At 41.7% G+C, this 26,588-nt stretch overlaps 1 protein-coding gene across 16 annotated transcripts in view; it reads left to right on the forward strand.

Moving 5' to 3' along the window:
* The window catches only part of Sox5 (SRY-box transcription factor 5), a 998,560-nt gene that overhangs the window by 932,655 nt on the left and 39,317 nt on the right, over nt 1-26,588 (forward strand). For all 16 annotated transcript variants that reach the window (XM_075982319.1, XM_075982312.1, XM_075982308.1 and 13 more), the window contains one exon: nt 23,788-23,965. In XM_075982319.1, coding sequence (XP_075838434.1) covers nt 23,788-23,965 — 178 coding nt within the window. The remainder of the gene's footprint in view (nt 1-23,787; nt 23,966-26,588) is intronic.

The following is a 26,588-nucleotide window of genomic DNA, read 5'->3' on the forward strand; positions in this document are numbered from 1 at the left end:
TTTGTGTGTGAATGTGTGTGTGTGTGTACATGCTAGGTTTTTGTTTGTTTACTTACTTGCTTGTTTAGTTTTAGTTTTTTTTTTTTTTGTGGGTTTTGGTTTTTGAAGCAAACAGGGTCTCAAGTAACACAGCCTGGACTCAAACTTGCTTTGTGGCCCAGACAAGCCTCGAACTCCTGTTCCCTCTGCCAGCACCTGCCAAGTGCAGGGGTCACAAGCATAGACTGTGAAGCTCAACCTGTTTTCTTTCTTCTTACTAAAGCTTACTAGTTTTTACTGATAGGACAGGAGGATCCTTTAAATGTACAGCTCACAACCTCGGGAGATTTCATGAGTTTGATGAGGACTGGGAAGAACGAAGCCCACCGCTAGGTGTAATGCCCCCGGCCTTGACTGGCTTTCATGCCTCATACAGCCGTGGGAATGGCTGAGGAGTAAGGGTTCTGCAAGTATTACTTGGAATACGTAGAGGCCTTCGGAGTATTTCCAAGAACGTGCTGTTCTGCTTAAACTCTCCTCCTGATTTCCAGGTCCATCCGTATATCAGAACCATATCATCCAAACTCACCATCGGGGCCAGCATTGGCCTTGGGCTGCTGGATCAGGGAGTCAGTAAAGAGATGAGGGGCTGTAACTAATCACTGCACACCAGGGTCAAACAACGCCATGGCACCACCTTCGAATTGTGGGGCCTGGGACTTTCGAACGTCCAATCTCTCCTCTGACTTCAGAGCAGAGGAGTTGTTGAGCCCCAGCTGGCTGATGCAGCATTGGGGCTGGGCAGCAGTTTCACCCACTGTCTGGGAAGCTGGTTAAATCCCAGAGTCCCTCGGGACGCTGCCCCGAGAGAAGCGTGTATTCTGCAGGACAGCGGCTGCACTCCCCACCTTCACTCTGTATCCCAGCGTATGCGACTGGATTGTTCTTTGCGTGTCAGATGCATCACGCTCGCATGGTGCGTTCATCTCAGTTACCCCATAGAGCTGAGCTGTCACCGTGGCCCTTATTATTAGCACTTCCTGGGAGGGACAGATTTATGATAGATAAAACATCATCACCCTGTGATTTTAAATAAAGCCGTTTTCTTTTTGCGGTCCCTTGCTACTGAACTGGAACATGTTAAATGAAATGTTAGCATTTAACCCCTGGGAGGAGTCCTGCCCCTCCCTTTCCATCTGTGTTCAATCAGAGGGAATCTTCCCGCAGCTCAGTGCTTAACCGTAGGCATTCTCAGCTCCAGGGCCATAAATGTCCAAACAGGTCACCCGGCAATATATTCTCAGGACCAAGAAAAGGGACAGTAGCCATGTTCGTGGTGGGAAAACAACACAAATTATAAAGCAAAGACAGACTCCTTAGAACCTGCGCCTTAATTGTAACGGGAAACCAGCCAGGGGCGGCTGATGCAATGCCCTTTGCATCCCTTAACCTGGGCTCTGCTGGTATTCTGATTTTGTTTAGAATCCTTTGAGTCTCGAACACAGCATGGCAAGGCACGTCAAATCTCTTTAATAACACAAGCCACAGGAAAGAAAGGCAGTTGAGTATGAGAGAAGTCCACTCAGCAGTATTTGGTCAATGACGGTAGTCCTGCCAATCTGGCTCTATCCAGAGGAGAGTCTCCACAGAAAAGCAGCATGTTCAAAGCCATGGAATGCAGGTAGGGTGGGGTGGTGATACCTGCATCAGCTGGGGAAGGGCAGACGGAGGAGTGTAGAGGAGGAGGCAGACAGAACAGCGCAGCAGAGATGTCCGGTCTTTCCTGCTGGAGACAGTGTGCAGGGCATGCTCGTCGGTCCTTCCTCTGGGGGACTCACGCCTGGTCTCCACTTCTGAAAACATACGTGCAGACGTTGAAATGGTTCCACATCCCCCACAGTTGATGAGGCCTTCGTTAGGCGCTGGTGATCGACCCCTTTCCATCCTGTTCAGACAGTGCAGGCGGCCACCATTGCGCTAGAGAAAGAAGTTCTGAGTCTTCAGCGTTGATCTCTTTACCAGTCTGTGTACCTGCTGCTTAGACATCCCTTTTCACAGAACAGAAACGTTTCAGTGGCCTTTCTCACACGTGTCCTAAGTTGGCAGCCAACTAATATTGTTTAAGTTACTGGAAAAGAGCATACATGTTTATGCGTTTGTTAGATTTCTGACTTTCCTCTCGACAGAACAAAGATTACTACTAATGCTTTCAAATGTCACATAACAGAATGAAAATAATTTAATATGGTCATTAAATAGAGGGAGACGCGAGAATCCAAACCACAGAAACAGAACTCCCTAAATGTAAGGCAGACAGCGGCAGAACTAAGCCATCCAGAAGGCTTTGTTAGGAAACGTGACATTCTGCTCAGGAAGACCCAATGAAAGGAGGGAGAGAAGACATCTGGTCCAGTACACACTCACCCAGGCACGAGGCCTTTACACTTCTGCCTGGACTCCTGGGATGACAGGGACCCACTACCCGGTCCAGCAGAACTGCCTAATTCAGAGCAACCTTCCATCACCACAAGGTCCTTTCTTCAGCAGAGCCTAGCCAGCTTTCTGGGATTTTATCTTTTCTGCTGTGTAAGAGACAAGTGACATGGAAGTCCAATCCAAACTGGATCAAGTTGGATAGAGCAAGAAGGAGAAATCCTCATTCACATTGCCATCTAGTTATCCTGACATCTCAGTCGGGAGCCCTAACAAGACCCAAGTTGGATAGAGCAAGAAGGAGAAATCCTCATTCACATTACCATCTAGTTATCCTGACATCTCAGTCGGGAGCCCTAACAAGACCGTGTGGAGTTGGTTGTGTTCCTCACCTCTGTTCTTTCACGCATCTCCTCCCTTGTCAGTGTTCCTTAGCTCCTGGTGTGTGCTTGCATCAGCTGCCCATGGAGTCTTTGTGTATCGGTGGATGCCTACGACCACACTTGACTCCACAACTGCCAATAAAGCCCCCTATATGGCAGTTTGGTAGGGGGAAAGCAGAATATAAGTCATTAAGCAAGTCAGTAGCTTCTTGTATCAAAGAAATAGCAATGGTCAGGAGGAGTGAGTGGGGACAGAAGAGGAGACTCTTGAGAAGCTTGGTGGAGAGAGTCACTTATCTGGCACTAGGAGGAGGAAGAACTTGGCAGTGGAGGACGAAATGACATTCTGGGCATACTTCCTTCTTCGTTAATTTAATTGTTTTGGAAATTTCATACATTTGCAGTATATTTGTGTATTTCTGTTGTTCCCAAGACTCCCTCTCCCTCCCCCAGTCCATGTTATAATCCCCCACCCCCTTTCAAAATCTTGAATGCTACTTTAATTATAGTACACATACTGTATATATATGTATACACACACATATACACATGTACAGGTATGTGTAGAGCCCACCAAGGGCATTTAACATAGCTCCTATGTACTGTGTCTAGGGCTGACACTTGGGATTGGATAACCTATCAGGGGCCATGGTTTCCTGTCACTCTTCTCCTGGGGCGGGGTCTTGCAAGGCTTTCCCCTTTCACAGTAGGGGTGCCCCATCCTCCATGGTGTTGTAGCGGTGCAGATCTGGTTCAGGCAGCCACATGGTTGAGGTTTCACGGGTGGGTGCAGCTCCCCTGTTGTGTCTGGAAGTCACCATATCACAGCAGATATCACGGCAGATATCACGGCAGATAGCACAGCCCTCTGGCTCTTGCTGTCTTCCTCCTCTCACAGATGTTCCCTGAGCCTCTGTCACAGTTCTCAGCAAACTGCAATAATTATGTAGACACTGTTCTCCTTTCTTAGGGCAGTCACAGAAAACTTTGTGCCCAAGGCAAAACTTTTTTTTTGTACATTTTAAGCTCCCAGGCCAATGAATTAATATTTGAATCATCTCTCCAAGTAATCCTTAGGAACACTCTAGAATGTGAGCACTACTGACATCCATTGTCACTGGAGGGACAAGGCAATTTGATTTGACAAATATGCATTGATTGTCACATCCTCGTCCATTGGAGTCCTAGGAGCTGAAGATGCGCAGTACAGTTGATCTCCACAGCGCAGGCCCATAGTGCCAAGGCGACCAGGGATACAGAGAGGTCATTGCATGAGTTTACAGACAGGGGCAGGTTTTTGTCCAGCCTGTAATAGTTCCTGTTTTATTTTTTAGGATTGACTTACTTTACCAAGACTGTTGTTGCTAACATTTCCTATTAAAAATGCAATTGATGGTTTTATAACCACCTCTATGAAGCAAAGTGTAAGGTGTTCTTTAGTAGTACTAGTTTGATACTAGCATGAGTATAGTATTGATTCTTCACAGTCAATATAAACAAACAAACAAAGACAAAACCAAACTTTTTGTTGCTCAGGGGCCAGGTATCATGATGAAATTCTTGTAGTGCTAGCACCTCCTTGAAGCAGAAAAATCGCAAGTTCAAGGCCAGCTTAGCCACAGCCTGTCTAAACAACAAGCTCTGGGGATGTGGCTCACTGAATGGGTGCTTAACTAGTTAGTAATGCGAGGCAAGACCCTGGATTCGATGTCCAGCAATGGAATAACTGTAATTGCTGTAAACTCATACTTACTAGAGTTTAGGAATACTCTTGCAGGGTGCTGGCCTGGAAAGATGACTCAGCAGTTAAGGACATGCACTGCTCTTGCAGAGGACCTGAACTGATTCACATACAAAGTCAAAATCCGCTTTCTGAGCATGCCTATTTCAGATAGATAGATAGATCGATAGAACGATAGATTGATAGATCGATCGATAGATAGATAATAGAAGATGCTGCTGCTGTAGATAGATGATGATAGATAGATATAGATAGATAGATAGATAGATAGATAGATAGATAGAGATAAAAACATACATCAACATATATAGTATGTATGTTGATGACATTATATATGGAATTTGAATGATGATATATATATGGTTTTCATTTATATAAAACTTGATAACCTTAGTATGACTTTGATAAAACTTGATAACCTTAGTATGACTTTGATAACACCCATGACATAAACAGACCTTTAGCTATCCCTTCAAAGATCATTGACTGACTGAAGATACGCCTTAGCAGTTGAGAGTACGCACTATTCTTGAATAGGACCATATGCTGTTTCCCAGGGCCCACCTCTGTGGCTTACAGTCACCTGAAACTCCAGGGCTGGAGCTCTAAGACCCTATTTTGGCTTCTGTGGCACATGCATACACACACATACATACATACCCCTGCACACATCAGAGTCACATGATTAAAAGTAATGGAAATGAAAACTTAAAAATAGTAGTTAGTGAAAACTTTGCTTCTCCCTTAAATTACTGGGCCAGAAAAGATTTTATGAATAATAGTTCATTTTTTGTCATTATGATGAGCTTGAAGTCTCCTAAACTGACTCTACTACTGTAGGAGAACATTTTTCTTTCAGAATCCTCTTTGTGAGTCCTGAGTTGTGGCCTCACCTCCCTTCTCCTTTCCCTCAGTTATAAATGTGTCATGAAGCCATGCAGTATGCAATGCCACTCAGTTACACACATGCACATGCATACACCCATATGCAGACACATGGACACACATACACACACACGGCTACTGAAATAGCTCAACAGTTAAGGGCACTCCACTGCTCTAGTTGAGGACCCAGGTTTGATTCCCAGCACCCATGTGGTGGCCCATAACCATCTGTAACTGCAGTTCCAGGGTTCCTGCCTCTTTAGGAACTGCGCACACATGGTATTCAGACACATGCAGGCACTCGCAGACAAATAAAAGTAAATGAATCTTCAACCACACACATACTTAGCAAAAAACTTCTATAAAGGTTGTATAAAATATCTACAAAGAGAGGAACTTTGTGGTCAGAAATTAATATGACTCATTGAAACACTTTCAGATGTCCTCAGTATTTATTTTATCTCACTGATATTTTACATATGAAGATACAGCCATGTCTGCTCTATCATATTATATTCCACAATGTGAATTCTTTTCAGATATACTTGTTTTCCTGTTCACTCCTGAACCTACAATGTGGAGGTGACATTAATTATACAAAGTTCATTTGAAGAGACAGAGTCTCACTGTGTGTCCCTGCCTAACCTGGAACACTCTCTGCGGACCTGGCTAGCCTTAAACTCACAGAGACCCTCCCAAATGCACCCCCAAGTGACGTACAGGGCCTCATCATAGAAACAGAGAATATCTTAATCTAGACAATCTAGAGCCTGAAAACTCCCAACAATGAAGTTCTGGACCACTATATGCCATCTTTATTATTGCTAATACAAATGGAAGGACACAGTTATTCATGTGTGTGTGTGTGTGTGTGTGTGTGTGTGTGTGTGTGTGTGTGTACAGATCAGAAAATTTATGGCTTGATTAGCATCAGATGTGGATGAAAAATGTCCCCAGTAGCTGTGAGTGTGGAGTCTCCTCAGCGTGGTCTGAGGAGTTTGACAGGTTGAAGCCCATCCTTGAGGGTTTCAAAATTCTGAGACCTGGGCACACAACACCATGTGACCTAGATAATACCTCTAGGATTCAGAAGTGAAAAACAATGCTTAAATTCTTCCTCTAATTACCTATTTAATATTTTGTTTATCCTGAGTGAAATTTGAGCCCTGTACGTATTCTTTAAGAAGTTTGTTCTGTCCGGCTTGTAGCACTGAAACTGCTGAGAGCCCAGTCTTCAGTTTGGAAAGTAACATGCCTATGCAAAAGGAATGTTTCTAAATGTCCAGTTAGTCGCGGGTTTGCTGAGCTGGTATCACATACCTGAGATGGACAGGCAAGAATGTGCCTTTCTTGCATGTAATCTAGTTGGACCTTATTGGACTTACAGCACCTCCTTTGTGAGCCAGAGGATATAAAGGTACAATTTCCTTCACCCTCAACAGTTACTCTCCCAGTTCTGCACCCAGCAGCTGAAGCAGTGTTCTTACAACTTTGTTTTCCTGGAGATAAAGATGAGATGTTTCTGTCTCTATCCAGACAACAATATAAAAATTAATTTTTCAAGTTATATACTATCAAAATAACAAGAAAAATTGGGAACACTTAACTAGATACAAACATACCATCCTTCAAATTATTTGCTACTTGCAAGCATATTTGATAGTATCATGTTGTCATAAAAACCACAAATTCTGTGGATGGCAGTTCTGATACCCAGTATATTGTAAAGTGTATTTCCTGGACACTTCTACTGGAGACCTGCATTTAAACCACCTTCGCAAGAACCAAGGGACCAAATTTTCTACCTAGTCTATTTTATAATTTGAGCTTTGATGCTGTACAGTTTTGATGGCTTTGTGGATATTTTATAAATAGGGGAAAAAGAAATTGGGGGCAGAGAAAGAATGGATGAAATGTTGCAAAAATAAAGTTTCTCTTGTATCTTATTTCCAGCAGCACTGAAATAACAGGAGCAGAAACGCTGTTGGGCCATGCGCTTTAGAAAGCGTGGTGACAGCGACAGGGGTGTCCATAAACGGGTGCAGATTTGTGTTTTCTGTGCTTTGCTCTGGAAGCCGTTGGAGGATCAAAGTTTCATTTTAAGTCGGCAGGAGCCGGGTACTGAGGTCAGCCCTGTGTGTATACAGGGCAAGACAAGAATTCTGGGTCAAACAGTGGAATGTTTTAGAGTCAATTTTCCTATGGAACATGCTACCACTTACCTAAAAAATGAGGGTTCTGATGCAGCTTTGAGGAAACAGCTGAGTAATCATGTTGTTTTCCATCAAAATTCAAAAATTTGCACCAAACTAGAATTCTGATCTGTTACATGCAGGAGAATAAGTTAACTACTTGGAATCACATCAATGAAGAGAGATCTTAGGGAAGGCAGGAGAGAGGGCTCAGTGTTTAAGAGCATTGGCTGTTCCTCCACTAGACCTGGGTTCAATTCCCAGTGCCCACATGGCAGCTCTCAACCATCTGTAACTCTGTCCGGAGATCCTGTAACCTTCTTCTGACCTCTACAGGCATGGTGCACACACATGGTACACAGATATTCTTGCAGGTAAAACACCCATACAAGTAAAATTAAAGTAAAATCTAAATTAAAAAACCAAGTGAGTAGACAGAGACCTAACCTGTAAAGAGGAAGCAGAGCCGCATCCATTTAAGTGACTGGCCCTTGACGCGCTCAGTAAACATTGACTGGAGTAAATGTTTGTGTTAAAGCAATCCAGTAATAACAAGAAATGAACCATTAGCTACCACTGTGTATGATTTGAGGTTTTACCATAGCAGTCTTTGAAAAGCGGTATCTATTAGTACAACCCGATTTAAGAGAACGTGTCAATACAGGGATTTTTTCTAAATTAGCAACGTGGCTCTTGGCTATTCAAATGTGAACTTTCAGGCCTTTGTGTTACCATATTGTTTTCTAGAGATTGAGGCCATTGAGAATTTGATTATAAAAGGGAATTATTAAAATATGTTATAAAAATATGCTTTCAGAATGTTGCTGAGTCTCAGTTCATAACATAAGATCTGTTTAAGGCACACAGTTAATAAAGCAGGATTTGTTTTACAAAGGTCTAAAACAGTGTTTCTCAACTTGTGGTTCGCAGCCCCTCTGGAGTCAAACGATCCTTTCACAAGGGTCGCGTATCAGATATCCTGCATATTAAATATTATATCACAATTTGTAACAGTAGCAAAATTATAGTTATGAAGTAACAATGAAGTGATTTTATGGTTGAGGGTCACAGCCTAGGGAGGTTAAGAACCAGTGCCCTAGTGGGAAAGGAGGCGTGGAATGCCTCATTTGAAATAAACACGGTCAATCTGTTCCAACCAGGATACTTTGGAGCTTGTTTGAAAGAAGCAATATGCTTTTTCCCTGGTTTATATAGTTTTCAAAAACAGTGTGATGAAGTGTTTTTCATAGATGTAGCTTCAAGCACAGTTTTCAGGTGATATGCTATGATATGCTGGATACCAAGCAGGATAAAAGAAAGAGTAATAACCAAGTCTTTGTACAATACAGTGGGGAAACACACACAAAAACTCACAGTTAAAACACAGTTATAACAGCATGGATCTAAAGGAGAAAGCTTTGAAAAACAGGACGACAGAGAAGGGACTTGTGGAAGAGGAAACATTTTGAATTGGAGAGGACAACACAGCAGCCTGCAGAGAAGGTGTTGCCTTGTCTGGATTGGGAAGAATAAAGTATGATTGGCAGTAATACTTTGGTAAAACTCTGTGACTAAATTTAGGAATAAAAACATAAAGATAGAATGTTGGAGAAGGGCAGCTTGTTTGTCTCAGCTGCCCAGAACCAAAATAATCACACAGAAACTATATTATTTAAATCACTCCTTGGCTCTAGCTTCTTATTGGCTAACTCTTATATATTAATTTAAACCATCTCCCTTAATCTGTCCTTCACCATAAGGTCAAGGAAACTACCAGCAAAGTTTCAGCACATCTGTCTCCGGTGGCGGCTCCATGGCTTCTCTATGACTCCGCCCTTCTTTCTTGCAACACTCAGCTTAGTTTTCTCTGCCTAGCTAAGTTCTGCCCTCCAAAGCAGTTTCTTTATCCATTAATGGTGATACCAGCACACAGAGGGGACTCCCACACCAATAGGATGTGCAAAAGAGGTGTCTTTGTGCCTTCCTGTGGCATTCTGGGAACCAGAATCCCTCCTCAGTTCCCTACCTTACCATGTCTTCCATGTTCCAAGTGTGTCTCTTTATCAGGCACCACGTTCTTTTATTTTGCTCATTTCCCCCATTCCTCCTCTGTAGAGTGATTCTGTCTTCTTCCTTCCACTTCTCCCCTGACACCTGTGGAATAGCTACCCCAAACACCACTTCTATAAAAACTGAATTACCCCATCACGTGTGGCTGAGGCTTTCAACAGCAACTCAGCTCTTGCAAAACGTTCCCATCCTTGCCACCCTCCTGTGATGCTAAGTCCTTTGAGAGTAGACTTTTACAGTTCCATGAAGCACTATGCTTGCCTGTCCTCACTGCACTGCCTCTTTGTAACAAACGTAGCAAGTGATGCGAGCCCCATAGCTTGGGTCACTGCAGCAGTATTTCAAGATAGCAGCTGCAAAATGTGGTTTGTCCAGAAAAAAAATAAATCCGTATTCTTGAACTCTGGAGAAATATTCTGTCCCAAGAAAGATCAAGGAATAAAGAGGTAGGATTTTTCAGAATTTATCATTCTAGTCTACATTTGGTACTCTGGATTTAGAGATGGATCCCTGTGGTCAGGGCACAGGAAGTGTATGTTGCAGAGTATGTGTGCCCGATTTACAAGCCCTTATTGTTATATGAAGGGAGCACTCATGCTTTGGTGCCCTTTGCCCTTTATTCTGATTCTGAAATTGGTCTTGGGGAAATGTCTTGAGGTCAGGGAGATCATACAATTAAAACTTCATGGAGAGACTTGGCGTTGTCTCCCAGTACATAGACTGTCTGCATGACATGCTGGAAGCCCTGGGGTTGACCCCAGCACCTTATAAAGGGCACAGGGTTCTATGCGTGTTGCCCCAGCACTCTGAGGTCGAATCTGGAGGGATTGGAAATTCAGGACCATCCTTGGCTGCATTGTGAACCTGAGGATAGCATAGACTACATGCTGCCGGGAAGAATAACCCAAACAGGATTTTAATCAGTTTCACATTAATTCGCTGGCTTTCCGTTTTATACATTAGCTTCATTGACTTACCACAAGTACATATTTAAATGAGTGCATACCCCATGAAGAATAACCAGGTGAATGGGCTTATTATGGGATTTACACAGTTTGGTTACATTGTTTAAAGTCCAGGATAAGATAAAATTTTATCAGTTTGTTTTCCTGTTTTTTAATCTTTGAGGATCTCTCTGCTCTTGTATGATGTTGTAATAGGAGCAGTGGGCTGCGTCCCCGGCACCCGGCCGCCCACACGGCTAGCTTTACCCGAAATAATTACATCAAAACTGTATTTTTTTAAACACTGTTTGGCCCATTAGTTCCAGTTTCTTATTGGCTAGCTCTTACATATTGATCTAACCCATTTCTAATAATCTGTGTAGCTCCACGAGCTGGCTTACCAGGAAAGATCTTAACCTGCGTCTGTCTGGAGTGGGAGAACCATGGCGACTCCTTGATTCAGCCTCTTTCTCCCAGCATTCTGTTCTGCTTTCTCCACCTACCTAAGGGTTGGCTTATCAAATGGGTCTAGGCAGTTTCTTTATTAATAAGAAATCACTCCCACATCAGTATGAGACATGGTCCTTTAAGATAATAATAAAAGCCATCCATTTAAAGATATACATGCCTATGATATTTATGAATATATCTAGCATTATGTAATCTACTACAGTGAATATAATGTATTGTGTATAACATAGATTGTTACATATTTAATATAATTTTAATACAATTTTACACTTATACAACTTTATAGTATATATGCATATAACATATACTCTGTAATATTCCATATACTTCTGTAAGAGAAGGTTGATGTGTGTGTGTATATATTACATCTTATTCTGTAGGGCCCAATGGGACAGGTTCATCTTACGTAATAAGCTGGTAGATAAGAACACTGTTTAAAATAACATAAGATTCAAAGGCAGATCACTCATTATTTTTCCTGGATTCGATCTAAGTAGAATGAAAACAGGAAAAACTTTTCTGAGGCTGGAAGATTGGTCAGTGAGTGAAAGTCTGCTGTGGGTATCAGCATGAGGACCAGCGTTCATATCCTTTCCACATGAACGTAACTCCAGTCCTAGGAGGACCCTGGGGTTTGCTAGACAGACAGCATCCTGAAATGGATGAATTTCAAGTCAGTGAGAGACCTCGTCTCAAAAGTAAGATAGAGAAATGATTACTAAACACACCTCATTGTCCAACTCTGGCCCCAGCAGCTACCTGCAAGAGTGGTGAGCACACCCATGTGCATATACAAGCATATAACACACACACACACACACACACACACACACATACACTTCTGTAATGACGTCATTGTGGCTGCTATATAAAATCTTTTATGCTTTTCTGATTAGGAAATATATTATTATCTTAATGGTATGTGCTATGAAAAATTAAATATGAGGCATTACAGCTAAGTTTCACCACACATGAATTATTTTAACTATTTCTTAACTGACTATCTGATAAATCAGTCTTGCCATGTCTCATGTCCCATGACATGCTTAAGCAAGACACTTGAGAATCGTTATTCTCAGAGAACAGTGTTACAAAGCCACAATCATTGCAAATAAAAGCAGAGCCTTCCCTGCCACCAATTCTCGGTATTCAGATCTCAGCTTCAGTAGCTTGAGAAGCAATATTTGTCTCCAGAGTAAGTAATAAAAGCTGCCCTTAACTGGCATTCTGCTTAAGCAGCTGGCACTTCTTGGAATTCTTTAATAATAACTGGCTTCTCCTGTCACTGCCATGGAGGAGGAGGATGACAGAATGACTCTGTTGAGGTTGTCGATATGATGAGGGGTTGGCACTCATCAGTACTAAGTCACTATCAAATGACCTGAGTGTGCCCTGAACCCACCTTGTTGGATCCCAGCCTGGAATGGACCCATACAACCTTTGGTTTAGCCTGTAGGGGCTTAAAGGTCTGAACTACCCTCCAGGTCCTTGAACGGTTGCTTCTGTACTAATAACCCTAGAGGATTCAGATTAGAGTAAATGGACACGTTTTATGTAGAAATAAAACTTGGTACAGTAATAATGATAGTAGTAATAATACCTGTGTGCCTGGAGATTTGGCTCAGTGAGTTTCTTGCAGAGGACCCAAGTTTGGCTCCCAGCACATACACTGGGTGGCCCATAAGATTCTGCAACTTCAGCTCCGTGCAACGTGGTGCCCTCTATTGACATTGCCACAGTAACGTGTGAATGCACACACACACACACACACACACACACACACACACACACACACGCACACACCATGGAGAGAGAGAGAGAAACATACACATAATAAACTAAATATTAAAAAGGAAGCCCATAAAATAATGTATTTGGAACTTCTATGTTTTCAAAGTATTTCTATATAAACTTTAGGTATTAAATGTGTTTGGAATTGTAACCAACTGTGAATATTTCATAACTAATTAAGCATCTTACAAGAGTCTATACCCATGTTGCACAAATTGAGATTGTGTTCTCTTCCACATGGGATGTAACATTGTCTTTGCTGCTGTTACTGTTTTCCAAAGACTGATTAGCACACCTTTCCTTTGGGAAGGCTCGCTTCCTGGGTGTAGACACTTATGAGCTTTAAGATCAGAGGCTCCGTGTGGGAAGTGGGCTGATGATAACTGGTTCTAACAGAAGTGAATAATGGCACAGGAAGGGGCTTTGCAGCTTATAACATCTGTAGGGAAAAGGGCCAAGGCTCTGGAGACCGCCAGCCCCACAGTGGTACCAGATTCACCTGAAGTTCTGGGAGGCCGCTCCATTTTGGCAGTGAGGAGCTAGAGTGCCTAGGAGCTGCAAATCAGCAGCTAAGCTAAACAGTCTATAATGATTCAAACAGATGTAAAGGGTTATGAGTATTTTATATATAAAACCCATTAAACACAGGCTTTATAACCTCAAAATACTTCCCCAAATAGTTACATAACATGGCTTTATCGATTTACTTCTCGGAAACCAGCTTTCTCTGTGATGAAATTGAATTAGAAAATTCTCCTAATTTCCTTTGGAGAAGAGAGAAATCGGTCAAAAGAACACAGATTTATGTTTTTATCTATTTTCTAATATGCCGGTTATAAAAGGAAGGAAAGAGAAAACACATTGTTAGTCAAAGTTGGAAAATAATTGCTTCTGATGAATGTATGGGGGGGCAACAGCAATTTTAAAACAATTTAGTGTTCCTTGTTGGTCTTCTGTTTCTGTTGCTTTGTCGGTGGTTAGGATAGGCTCAGGGCCCCACAGACATGAAGTTTTAGAACATGCAGCTCTAATCCCTGTTCCCCTTGGAAAGGCATTTCTAATAGAAATTAATACAAATCCCTAAGAACATTTATGTAGGACTTAATGTTCCAACCACTTATGCATTTGATTATATATATATATATATGTATATATATTATACATATACACATCCACATGTATATGTGTGTGTGTATCCTTGTATTTTCAGAATCCTACAATTGTGAGGATTCACACATGAGAAAAATGCATTTTGTATAAGTTCTAAAAGTGTAATAAACAATTGGATTTGAATCTAGGTTTTGAACTAATTAGTTATAAAGAATTCATTAGAAGTAATTCAAAACAATGAAATGTCAGTATTTTTGTTTTTTTAAAGATCTTTTTATTCATGATGATATTTCTTTAACTATTAAAATTTCTTAGCAGTTCATGCTATCTTAAAATGTTCTGTCTTTTAATGTCCGAAGTGCCAACCTCTGTTCTCCCGTGGTGCATCATTGTGTTGGCTATAGTAAAAGACAGAGGTGTCACATTTAAAGAATCAATTCCCATGTGAAGATTAAAAAACTGTACCAAGGTACCTGGTACAAAAGCCCCTTAGCTGAAGCTCCTGATCACTGAGCCAGAGACCTCAAACCTTCTCCTTTCTGGGGACAAGAGAAGGGAAAAAGGCGCTGAAGCCTGAGATTCCTGAGATGCAAGAGGTTACTTGAAGACCCTGAAATGTTGCAAGGATAGGTTTTGCAGTTTTTGTATAACTGGTTTTCTGTAGTCCCCAAAGTGCCGTTTGCTCATTGTCTATTATAGACATGCAGATGTAACAATTCTTAGCGCTAAATCCTCTTGAAACACCTCAGTAGAACAGAGAAAACCAAGACTTTATCAGGAGTTGCTCATTGTTGATCTCAGCTATTAACAGTTAATGCTATTTCCTCTCCCCTTTTCTGTCTGTAGTATTTGTGAGCATAGGAAAGTTGAGATGCTGTTATATAACCTCAGGGAGGAATGTCTTCCAAATAGGGGGGGGACACTTGGATCACCCCCGAGGAGAACTTTAAAGAGAATCGATTTCTGAAAAAATAAATGACGTCCGATGCCTTTATTTCAACTCTATAAATCAGAACAGTGATGTAACACAGTGCAGATTCCCTGGCCTCTTCCCTGTCTTATTCACTTACCCCCCACCCCGTGTGTGTGTGTTTGTGTGTGTGTGTGTGTGTTCCATCTTTCCCCAGGGTTCTCTGCCTTACACAATTTGATTCTCATGAAAGTTTCCCAAACTACAGCACATCAGTTAACTGTCATAACTGCCACTAAGCATTAAGCAGCCAGTCAGTGGCTCACCAGACACTAGAGCCTGTTGCCCCTGAGGACCCACACAAGTGCGTATGTGAGCCCTGAATGGGGGGGCCTTTCATGGAATTGACTGGAGTTTTGTGAAGTTGCTGGTATATAATTGTGTCCCCCCCCCCCCGGGTTGTTACCTAATGATAGCAGTCTGCATATTCTAAATGTCCCCCAAGGTCTAGCAAAATTACCTAAACCAGAAGAAACTATTAATAACTTCTGAAAAGGAATTGTTGAGACTTCTGAGCTCATTTCAGGTATTACATTTTGCTTTGTTTCAAGATCACAGTTCCTCAACATTTAAATCAGTTTTCATTGTAGTTTCTCTGATCATTTTTAGCTCTGAGTTCAGGGGGTCTTGCCTGCTCCTCATTTGATGATATTTAGACTGTGCGTGCTCCTGCCTGTGTGGCAAGAATTCCTTCTCTAGAGTCAGGAGTAATGACACTTTGTGCATGTAGGCAGAGTTACAGATGCTAATGTCCCCGGTGCAGAGGTGGAAAAGAACTGATCACTGGCTCTGCCATGTCTTAGAGTTGGCTTTTTGTAAACCTGTGATGCTCTATGAACTCCAGTGAGTGTGGAGGTGTGTGGGAATCCGGCCCCTTTTTGACAGTGTGGACAGGCCATGCCTCATTTCTTCCCATGAGCCTCCCTGTGCAGTGGTCAAGTAGCCATCACAGAGCTTTCTAGTGATCACTTTCAGGAATGGCCATGGGGCACCAAGAACACATTACAGGTTTATTAAATGATGACCAAGTCTCTTAATTCCTTTGAAGCACTTTTTAAATCTTTTGGGGATTTGCATGTAGAGGCTAGTAGGAGAAGCTGACATGACTATTAACATCAATGGTTGCTGCTCTGTTTCCTTTAGCCTCTTGGTGGAAGTATATTAATCACTTTAGAAGATGACACACATCGCCCAGATATAACCACTACCTGAGGCCAAAGGGGCCATCACTTGTGAGACAAAGCCATGTCTGAAACTCCATCCTCATTTGGGAGGGAGTTATTTGGTTCCCGGCCTCTCAGCAGCTCAGACCCAGAATAATCACACAGAAACTGTATTAATTAAATCACTGATTGGCCCATTAGCTCTAGCTTCTTATTGGCTAACTCTTACATCTTAATTTAACCCATTTCTAGTAAATCTGTGTATCGCCACATGGCTGTGGCTTATGGGCTAAAGTTCTGTCATCTCTCTCTAGTGGGGGCTACATGGCTTCTCCCTGACTCCACATCCTTTCTCCCAGCACTCACTTTAGTTTTCCCTCCTCCCTAAGTTCTGCCCTGCTATAGGTCCAAAGCAGTTTCTTATTCATTAATGATAATCACAGCATACAGAGGGAAATCCCACACCACACATTTTATTGCCTCATGGTATAAGTGATTCAGCAGATATTATTGGCTACATTTCTGCTTCTCTCCTCGTCACACACAGGAAAATGTGCAGACTTTCTGTGAGAGACTTCTCATCTGTGATCGTAGGAAAAGGGAAATTCTCAGCTGACATTTTTGGAAGTAAATTATTGAAATTATGTTTTGTTGAGTGCTTTTCTAGAACATTTTAGGAGAGGAGAGGTTATATTGAGAGAAATTCAAAGTATCAAAGTTCAAATAAAGTGTAAAAGGATTAGAATTTTAAAAGAGAAGGAAAATATAAGCAAATAGGTCTACAAATTGTACCAAAAACTGAGGGTGTTTTCTGACAAATGACAGTGGGTGTCCTTATCCCAGGTCAGGTGGCCTCCGACGGAGCTTTAGTTCCTAATTAGGGGTGAAAGACTCCTCCAGGGAGATGTATTTGATTGCTGAAACTCAGACAGTAGGAAGATGGCAGCTGCAAGGTCTTTATTTTACCTAGTATCTGACATTATACTCTACACTGTGGGTGTGTCTGTGGTTTCGTGTGTGTGTGTGTGTGTATCCACATCAATCACTCTCCGTCCTATTTTTTGAGAGTCTTTCAGTGAACCTGGAAGTTTATAGTTTCAATTTGACTAGCTGGCCAGCAAGCCCCAGAGATCCTCCTGCCTCCATTCCCCGAGCTTTGGGGCTCTAGATGAGTATGGATGCTGAGGATCAAGACTCCGTTCCTCATGCTTTTACAGCAAGCACTGTGCCCACTTTTGCTGTGTCTATCACACCCTTCTCTTTACGTAGGAAAACTCTGTCCATTATAGACTCCAGCTTCAGGAGGACCATGGGAAGGTAGAAAACAGAAGCCAAATGAGAAAGGAGCACATTGGGGCTGAGGTAAAGGATCCAGAGTTTGTGTGTCCTACAGCCAGATCTAGGGGCATCCCTGCCGTGGTGAAAGCAAGCCTACCCCAAACATCTCGGACTCTGCATGCAATTTTAATGTAAAAATTTACTCCTGAGAAGGGACTTCCATCCTGAGTGATTCATAAGGTAGTTGAGTTGATATGACTCATGAATTTTTAGTGTCCAGGTATAATAACCATTGACTAATGGAGGGACTACTGCTCAAATAATTATGGATGGATTGATGGTGGCCCATTTATTTTTTAAGAATTATTTTTCATGTGTATGAATATTCATATGTCCACTGAAGTATGAAAAGGATGTCCCCTGCAACCAAAAGTAACAAGTTGTCTTGAACTGCCATTTGGATGCTGGGAATTGAACCCAGGTCCTCTACAAGAGCAGCTAGTGCTCTTAACCTCTGAGCCATCTCTCCACTCTGATGTTAGATTATGACTATGTTTATATAATCTTACCAATATCCAGTCAATAAATATAAAATGACAAGTGTCTGATTTCCAATAATTAATACAGATAAAAATTTAAGGAAGTGGGAATTTGAGATCACCATGACATGGCCACACCAGATCCACGTTCGCTATTGACAAGTAGAGAGGCCAAGCAAGAACTTGAGTTCCAAATTCTAATTACTTTTCCAGTTGAAATTTTGCTCCTTCCTCCCAGTATGGATCTAGTTCTGTGTGGTAAAAGACAAGAAAGAAGATAAGACCAGTAAGCAGCTTAGAGAACTGGAACCCAGTCTTGTAGCTCTAAAATTTGTCGGAGAGAAGTAGGAGACAGAAGAGCAGAGAAAAGCAAGTAGCCAAGTGGCTTCCAAAGAAAGCCTTCCTCTTTCTTTGATGAAATAGTGATGTAAAATCACATTTGATTTTTCTTAGTCATTTGATGTTTTCAAAGCATGAAAATCCTATGTGTTGTTTGATTTTTGTCAAGTTGACACAAGCTGGGATCAATGGAAAGAGGGACCCTCAGCTGAGTAAACATGTCCAGGGATTGGCCTGTCGGCAAGTCTGGGGGCGGGCATTTTCTTGGACACTGATTGCAGCAGAGGGGTCCAGCCAAGAGTGGGTGGTGCCACCCCTGGGCAGGCAACTTGGTGTGTGTAAGAAAGCAGGCTGAGCAAGCCATGGAGAGCAAGCCATTAAGCAGTGCTCCTCCGTGGTGTCTGCTTTGGTTCCTGCCTTCAGGGTCCTGCTCTGAAATCCTGCAGATTTCCCTCAGTGATGGACTGTGACCCAAGAAGTGAAATAAACTCCTTTCCTTCCCAAGTTGGTTTCCATGATTGTTTTATTACAGCAACAGGAAACAAAATGAAGACAGCATACAACTGAGCAAAGGAGCATGTTCTCAAAGATAGACCTACCAGAAGCTATAATCTGAAATACATTTTAATTTTGTTATCTTATGGTATTTGCATAGAATGATCCTGGGGTCCCCGATGATGGGTCTGTAAGCTGATCTACAGCTGTAGATTCGGGCTGCATTCTTTGCTTCATCTAATCCATTTCTTTACCTCCTTGTAGGACTGGCTAACTAGGATAATGAGCAATCAAGGCCTCCATGCTCCTCAGGCCCCAGCTGTTAAATGAGATTGTAACTCTCAGATGAGCCAAAGTAGCTGCTGCTGAATGCAGCACAGGCTGTGTTAGATGTTTGCTTGATATTACTTGTTTCATATTCTCAGGCAACGAAGATAATCCAGTAGCTTATTAAAAGTCATATTTGGCACTAGATTCCTAAAATTTCTCTCTGGAGATTCAGAATCTTATCTCTATCTCATTCTTGTACCAGGTAGGACGTTTAGGTTGCTGTGATTTAAAACACTCAGATTAAAATCAACTTAGGGGAATGAAGGGTTTATTTGGTTACACTTTCAGGTTACAGTCCATCAAAGAAGGAAATCAGGGAAGGAACCCAAGCATAAACTTAAAGAAGAGACCATGGATCAACACTGCTTGCTGGCTTACTTGGAGGCTCATGCATTGCTAGCTTTGTTCTACATCCCGGGACCACTCGTCTAGGGAATGGTGCCACCTACAGTGGGCTAAGTCTTTCTGTATCAATGAACAATCGAGACACTCCCCCACAGACATGTCACAATGGGCCAACTGTATAAAGAAAATTACTCAATCAAGACTTCTTTCCCAGATAATTCTAGAATATGTCAAGTTGACAATTGATGTTACTAGGAGAGAGACCTTAATTTCTCAACAAATAGTCTAAATATCATATCAACATTATGAAATATTTTATGTGATACAACATAGACAATAATCACCAAAAGTTACTAAATTGAGTCAACTTCCCTGCATAGCTTTTGCCAGAATATGAAATATGAGACATGTGTATGACTTCACTCTTTTGAATTTACATGAACTTTTGTGTGATTATGTGACATAAATATAAAGTCAAGTCACAGTTCCAGCATATACAAGAAGTTTGGCTCTTAAACTTTAGGATAAAAGTGAGTGTGTACGTTAAGAAAGCATGACATCTCAAAGCTTTCACTAGGTTTTACTAGAACTATCTGAGCCTCATGGAATAAATTATTGGTTACTTGATAGTATCATCGGTGATAGACAGGGCATGGTGGCACACATCTCTGATCCCAACACTTGAGAGGGAGAGGCAAGAGGATCAGGACAACAAACAAACAAACAAATCATCATGGTATTGAAGATCAGAAGAGCGATTTGGAGTATCTATAATGAGATCTGCTAATGTAAATAACTGTCTTCCAGGAGCTGAAATATGTTTGCTTCAGCTTACATGGCTGTTTATGTTTAGATGTTCATAAAACATTTATCATTTGGAATTATTCAAAAAGTAAATAAAATCCTGGGGACTATCATTTTATGTATAAAAGAAACAATTACAAAGTCACAATGATTTTAAAAGTTTCACTGTGGCAACCTCATTTGACAGTTGGCTGAGGGGCACAAAAGAAAGTGCTCTCCTCCCTGCTTGATGGTGGATTGGGGAGAAACGTTTTCCTGACCTTGGAATTTACTTAGAGTCTTTTATATGCGAATTATTGGTTTATGTCATAATGTATGCTTTACCGGTAAGAATAGAGGTTGACCATGCTAAGCAGTTCAATTTTTTTTTTCTAAATAAGAAACTGCAAGTGAAGCCCAAGGTAGATAATGTTGTGCCTTCCATGACTATGGCCACACCCATAACTCTGAGAATGCACACCACCAACAAGGAGATCAAGCCCATCTTACAGTTAAGTGCTGTAGAATTTTCATTTAGTCAAATAAACAATAATTAATAGAAAAATTGGAGTGTTCTGCAAGTTTCCTCTTCTTCGCGAGTAACGGGCCTTGCTTTGTGATCTCAGCAGCAGTAAATTATTAAAACGGACCAAATTGTGAGATATAATATAATGGAAGAAAATTATTGCGCAGTTCCCAGCATCTGGGATCATACATGGGAGTTGCCATTAAATATACCAATAGTCTGTCACACGGTGGAATAGAGTCGAAAGGGCAAATGTGAATGACATTCCTATCAAATTGGAACTGTCAACCTGTCACATGTCCTTGGGGCCCTGCACTTTCTGCCTTTCAGACATGTGCCCTACCGTGAAGGACGCACTGAGAGATCCAGTGTATCTTTAGCCTCCATAAACAACCAAGTCGCCCATAAGCATGCACCTGTAACAGCTCAGACATGTGGCATTCCACCGTGCCATGGTCCCCCGTTCCCTCCAGTCCATCAGTCCTGCCACCCCTCCTGCAGGTCCACACTCACCCTCTCCTGTCTCTGTGCTCCCAATCTCCCACTCCGGATGTGGGGAGGCACCTGCCTTATCCTCCCAGCATCTTACTACGTGGTCAGGGGCAGTCATTGCCTTTAACTTGCCCAAGCTTTCCCAGGAACATTCCACAAGGGTTGTTGGTCCTCTCGTCAGGGTGCCACTGAAGCCCCGGCTTTCACACAGAGGGTAGACAGAAGCGCGCCGTGTGGTAGGGAGAGGAGTGGGTGGGACATTTACAGCTACACAGTAAGTAGACTTAATAATCTACCAGGCTGTCAGGATCCTAGGCCTAACTGATGGAGAAGGTACAGATTCTTATCCCTCACTCAAGCCCCCTGCACCAGGCCAGTCTTTGTAGCGCTGGGTTTTTATGCACACAACTATTTCTAATTTTATTAGTATATATCCCAACCAAATTTCAAAGAATGTAGTCATACTACATATTTTAAATTGCATACCCTTCAATTGAAGAAGCTTTTTGAAACCTAATATAACGTTTCTTAAACTGCCTCTTTTATAAATCAGTAGCTGCCAACCTTCCGAGTACAATAGAATTACTGGGAAATACTCATTCAAACACAGGTTGTTGGACCCCACGTCCAAGTATCTGTAACAGTTTGCTCTGCGGCCAGTTCTCGGGCTCCACAGGCAGTGCTGGCCTGTGAACAGCCCTTCAGAACCGCTCATCATGGAACGGACACACACATGACGTCAGGGTTTCTGCCAGCTGAGGTTCTGACTGAACAGCTCAACTGAGAGTTACACATTAAGTAGAAGACCTTTGTACCTTTTGAGGTGTAAAAATAATTTTCTCCAAGTCATATACCCTATCAGTGAGGGAACTGTCTTATTTTACTACTTACCAAGAGTCTATTAAGGAATAGAAATTCATATAATAGCCATTAACTTACTATATTTCTCTGATGGTACCAGATGGCTGATTTGAATTACCTCATTGGTTTAAACAACAACTACAACAAAGTGTGCTTTTCTTTTCAGTGCAAATCAGACCTAAAGAAAGTGGTTATAAGAATCCTTTTATCTAGTTTGTCCTCTGGTTTCTTAAATGCACAGAATCTATAACTTTATCATAGGACCCCTTCAAAAACACAATCTTCTTCAAAACTACACGCCTTCTTGTCCTGTGTCATTGTGATTTTCCCTATAAAGTGATGTTTTAGTATCTTGTATATACATATATGTGTGCATATATATGTATTTATGTATGTATATGTAATATACATGGTCGAATTCTATTGTCCCTGAAAATCTAAAAGTTCCAGTTATAGCTATATGTGAAGCTTTTGCCTTTTAGTTTATTTTTTAAGAGGTATAAATGGCTAATTGTGCTGAGAAATGCTTCCAGAATTCGCTCATATATAAGCATACATGTATATTTGCATGTATAATTATGTATGTATATAGTGGAGAGTTAAATTTCTGTTGAGATTAGCATATGCCTGCCTGCTCTCTATTTACCCTTTTTGATTAAAGATATTTTCACTTCAAATAAAGTTCCTGCTTATATATATATCACATATACGCTTAGCTCATGAAATAATATTTAAAGGAATTTAACATTTATTCTATAGTAAAATTTCAGCAATACTGAATCTGATATAAACAACTGTTAGAATATCCCAATGTTAGAGCAAAGGAATAAAATAATTTGTAATGATGAGCAAGCAATGCAGTGTTGCCTTTTCTGATTCTCATAATGCAATAGAAACAGCAGAACTGTATCCAGAAATGCTATTGGAGCTAGTAGAGAAGGGTATAAAATTGAGCTACACTCTCCAAGCATAAAATAATTATTGTCACTAACTGTACCAAACTGGTCTCATACAGATGTTCATGCCAAGGAATATTTTGAGCATTCTTCTGGATTCTATGTTTTGAATGTGGTGATGTTTGTTTGGGTGTTTAAGTAATAGAGAATTATCATAAGGTTAATCACGTTTATTTTCATTTGTAGATAAAAATTTTAAATTACTTCTGTGAAACATGGGGGAATAATTATTTTCTTAGAAAACTATATTATTGGTTTTTTTTTTTTTTTTATCCAATTGAGAGAGCAGTTCTATTCAAAGCCACACACACAGAGATGGTTCAGGTGTTCGTCTACACCGGAGATCTAAAAACAAAAACAAAACAGAAAAAGCTGACTGGTAGCATAATCTTCTATGAACTGTGTATAAATGTCTCTCAATGAAAGGGCATGTGTTCAGAGAATAGCTTCCTAAGAGCAGTTAGCCCAGGCTACATCACGTGAGAGCTTTCTGTGGGCAGTAAGTAGCAAGCATGTGCACTTGCCGTTGCACACCAGGGCTCTGTAATGTGCCGTTGAAAGGGACACTATGTCAGCAGCAAAGCAAACACTGTAATGGTGAGTGTAAATGTTGAGATCCCGGATGGGAAACGGCAGGCTGTGGGGCGGTTTGTCTCGATGTCTCTGATTAGCCTTTCCTCGTCACAGCTCATGTTCTAATGATCCTTGCAGGATGAAGTGGCCCAGCCACTGAACCTATCAGCTAAACCCAAGACCTCTGATGGCAAATCACCCACATCACCCACCTCTCCCCACATGCCAGCTCTGAGAATAAACAGTGGGGCGGGCCCCCTCAAAGCCTCTGCCCCAGCAGCGTTAGCTAGTCCTTCAGCGAGAGTTAGCACAATAGGTAAGTTCTCTTTCTCTTGTTCTTGTTGACTGTCCATTTATGGCAACTGAATGAAATCATCTGAGATGGTGTGTCACACATAGTCTGGGTACGGCTTGAGCAAATGAGGGAGATGTAATTTGAGTTACTACCATAAGGTCTGTTTAAACATGCAAGGGAAATTTCTGCTCAAATTTCTACGCCCCTGACAAGCTAAAAGTACTAGTTATTGTTATGTGTGAAACTTCGCCTTTTAGTTTATTTTTCTGAAAGAGGCATAAATGTCTAATGGTAGTGAAAAGTGGTTCCAGAATTTTGCTCCCAAGTTTCTTTCCTTTTCTCTCACTGAGATTTTTTCCCATTGTTGTGATGTATACAATGTATAATGAGGGATCCATTTTGTTCGGGTCAACTGTCAACCACAGAATATGAAATTTGTTCACTTCCACTCTGACTGAAAACTCCGACTGCACACAAACAGGGACTGTGAAGAGCAGCACCTTTGGTTTGCCTGTAACTACAGTTTCTGACGAGTTAACACTATTATTTTTATTTTTCACGCATGAATTAAAGCACACTCAATTCAGCACATATTCCTTGATACAGTCATTCCTTCTCTCTGATTAGAGAGCCTCCAGCGCAGATTAGCCCCAGTGTAGAACACGATTACTTTGGGAGGTGTTAGAATCTAGTTCATAAATGCTGAAGGATACACCAGAGCACAGCTGTAATTCTGTAGTCAAACAGGTGAGTGTTAGATGCCTGGGAAGAACCAAGATCGACTAAGTGACAAATAGTGCTACTCAAACTAACCTTTGAAGAGCTGATGTGTTCATAGGCATTCTAGGCTGTAAGAAAAGAAGAGAAGCTCGGGAAAATAAGTGTCTAGGAAATGCAGGAACTTGCCTAGGAAGCTGAATAACATGGCAGAAAGTGGTGACAGAGAAACTGGGACTATGTGGCTGGGATGCGATGGCACACTCTCATAAGCGATTTTGACTTTCCCTTCCCAGAGCAAGGTGATCAGAACTCTAAGTATTGACGAATGAACGACAGTGTCTAGTGAAAGCGCTGTTGTCATGTGTGGTAGTCGTGTGTTCCGTGAGGCCATGGAAGGAGGTCTGACAAAGCCATCTCGCCAGAGCGCAGACCGAGGAGCAGGAGTTTCAATTAGCATGAACAAGAAGAAAGCAGGGCAGAATTGGAAGGAAAACATACAAATGAAACTTAGGATGTGCTGACTTTCAAGAACAAGGAAGCATTTACCTACAAGTGCTCAGGAGGAAACAGTGAAACTATCTGATATGCCAAAGCACAGAGATTATTACTTGCCAAAAGCATTTCACCAGAAACCAGTGTGTAAGAACCACAGAGACTACCAACTGCATTAGCTAACAGTTGTATAAAAATCAATCCACTGCCTGCCCTTCACTGTACACTTGCTCAGTTTATAAGGGGAAACTCAGCTAATTATTGCTGCCTTAGGATATTTCAAACGATTGTAAGCGAAGATGCTGGCCAGAGCATCAGACCCCTTTGGACCACACTGGAGGCAGACAACTCATTTGCCTCACTGGTAGCTGGGAACCTCCATTTGTAATCATGGAAACTCTCCCTGTAGCTGCTTATAACATGGCAGGATAACTTCCCAGGGAGAACAGAAAGCCAGGGTGGCTATTCACCAAATCCACATCAAATCTGTTCTACTGAAACCCCACCCCACAAAAAGGGAATTAGCCTCCAACTTCTGAAGGGAAAAATTTCAAAGATTATTTGAACGTATTTTAATTCTACCACACATTTTCCTAGGTAAAAAAACTTCTGGAAAAGACTGTCCAAAACAATGAAGAATAAATGCCATGTATATAAGTAGTATGGGAAAGTCTTCAGTCAGTGCAGTAACTGTCAGAAGCACAAGGAAGTCACACTGGGGGGAAAAGCCTATATATGTAAGCATCGTGGGAAAACTATCAGTCAGTAATTAAAGCTCCTGGTAAAAGCGTGAAAAATCTCACACAGAAAAGACACCCTATTTATGCGAGCAGTTTGGGGTAGTTTCCATTTCTTCAGGTCAGCTCTAAGCTCATAAAAGAACTCACATGGCAGAGAAACAGCTTCACGTGGAGGTTATTTGGTGGTGGCACATTCTACAGAAGAGCGGAAGAACACGAAACAGAAAGACCTTGGGCTTTAGCTGGTGTTCACAGATAGGTAAATCCCCTGAAAACCAAGGGGAGTGATTCCACCAGATTCCCCATTGCAGCAGTTTGGAGAATGGGGGCAGCCCAGTGAAGGATACCGTTCAGTCAGTGAGATGGACTTGCCTTGTAAATGTGGGGTTGAGGAGTAACTGGCTGAGTTGAGTAGACATGGAGATAGGTAGGTAGGTAGGTAGGTAGACAGACAGACAGACAGACAGACAGACAGACAGACAGACAGACAAATGTTCCTCTCCAAAGAGGAAGAGGACAAAAGCAAAGAGATGCACAGCCCTCAGAGAGAGGACTGCTGGAAGAACCGGCCTCAGGAAAAGGAGAAACTTGGTCTTTGGTTTGAGACAGAAGGGAATGGAAAATTAGTCCAGGTTCAGAGACATTGAAAACTAGACATAGAAAAAAAAAACATATTTCCAAATGTTTTAATT

The sequence above is a fragment of the Microtus pennsylvanicus genome, chromosome 8 (genome assembly GCF_037038515.1).
Source record: "Microtus pennsylvanicus isolate mMicPen1 chromosome 8, mMicPen1.hap1, whole genome shotgun sequence".
NCBI lineage: Eukaryota > Metazoa > Chordata > Mammalia > Rodentia > Cricetidae > Microtus > Microtus pennsylvanicus.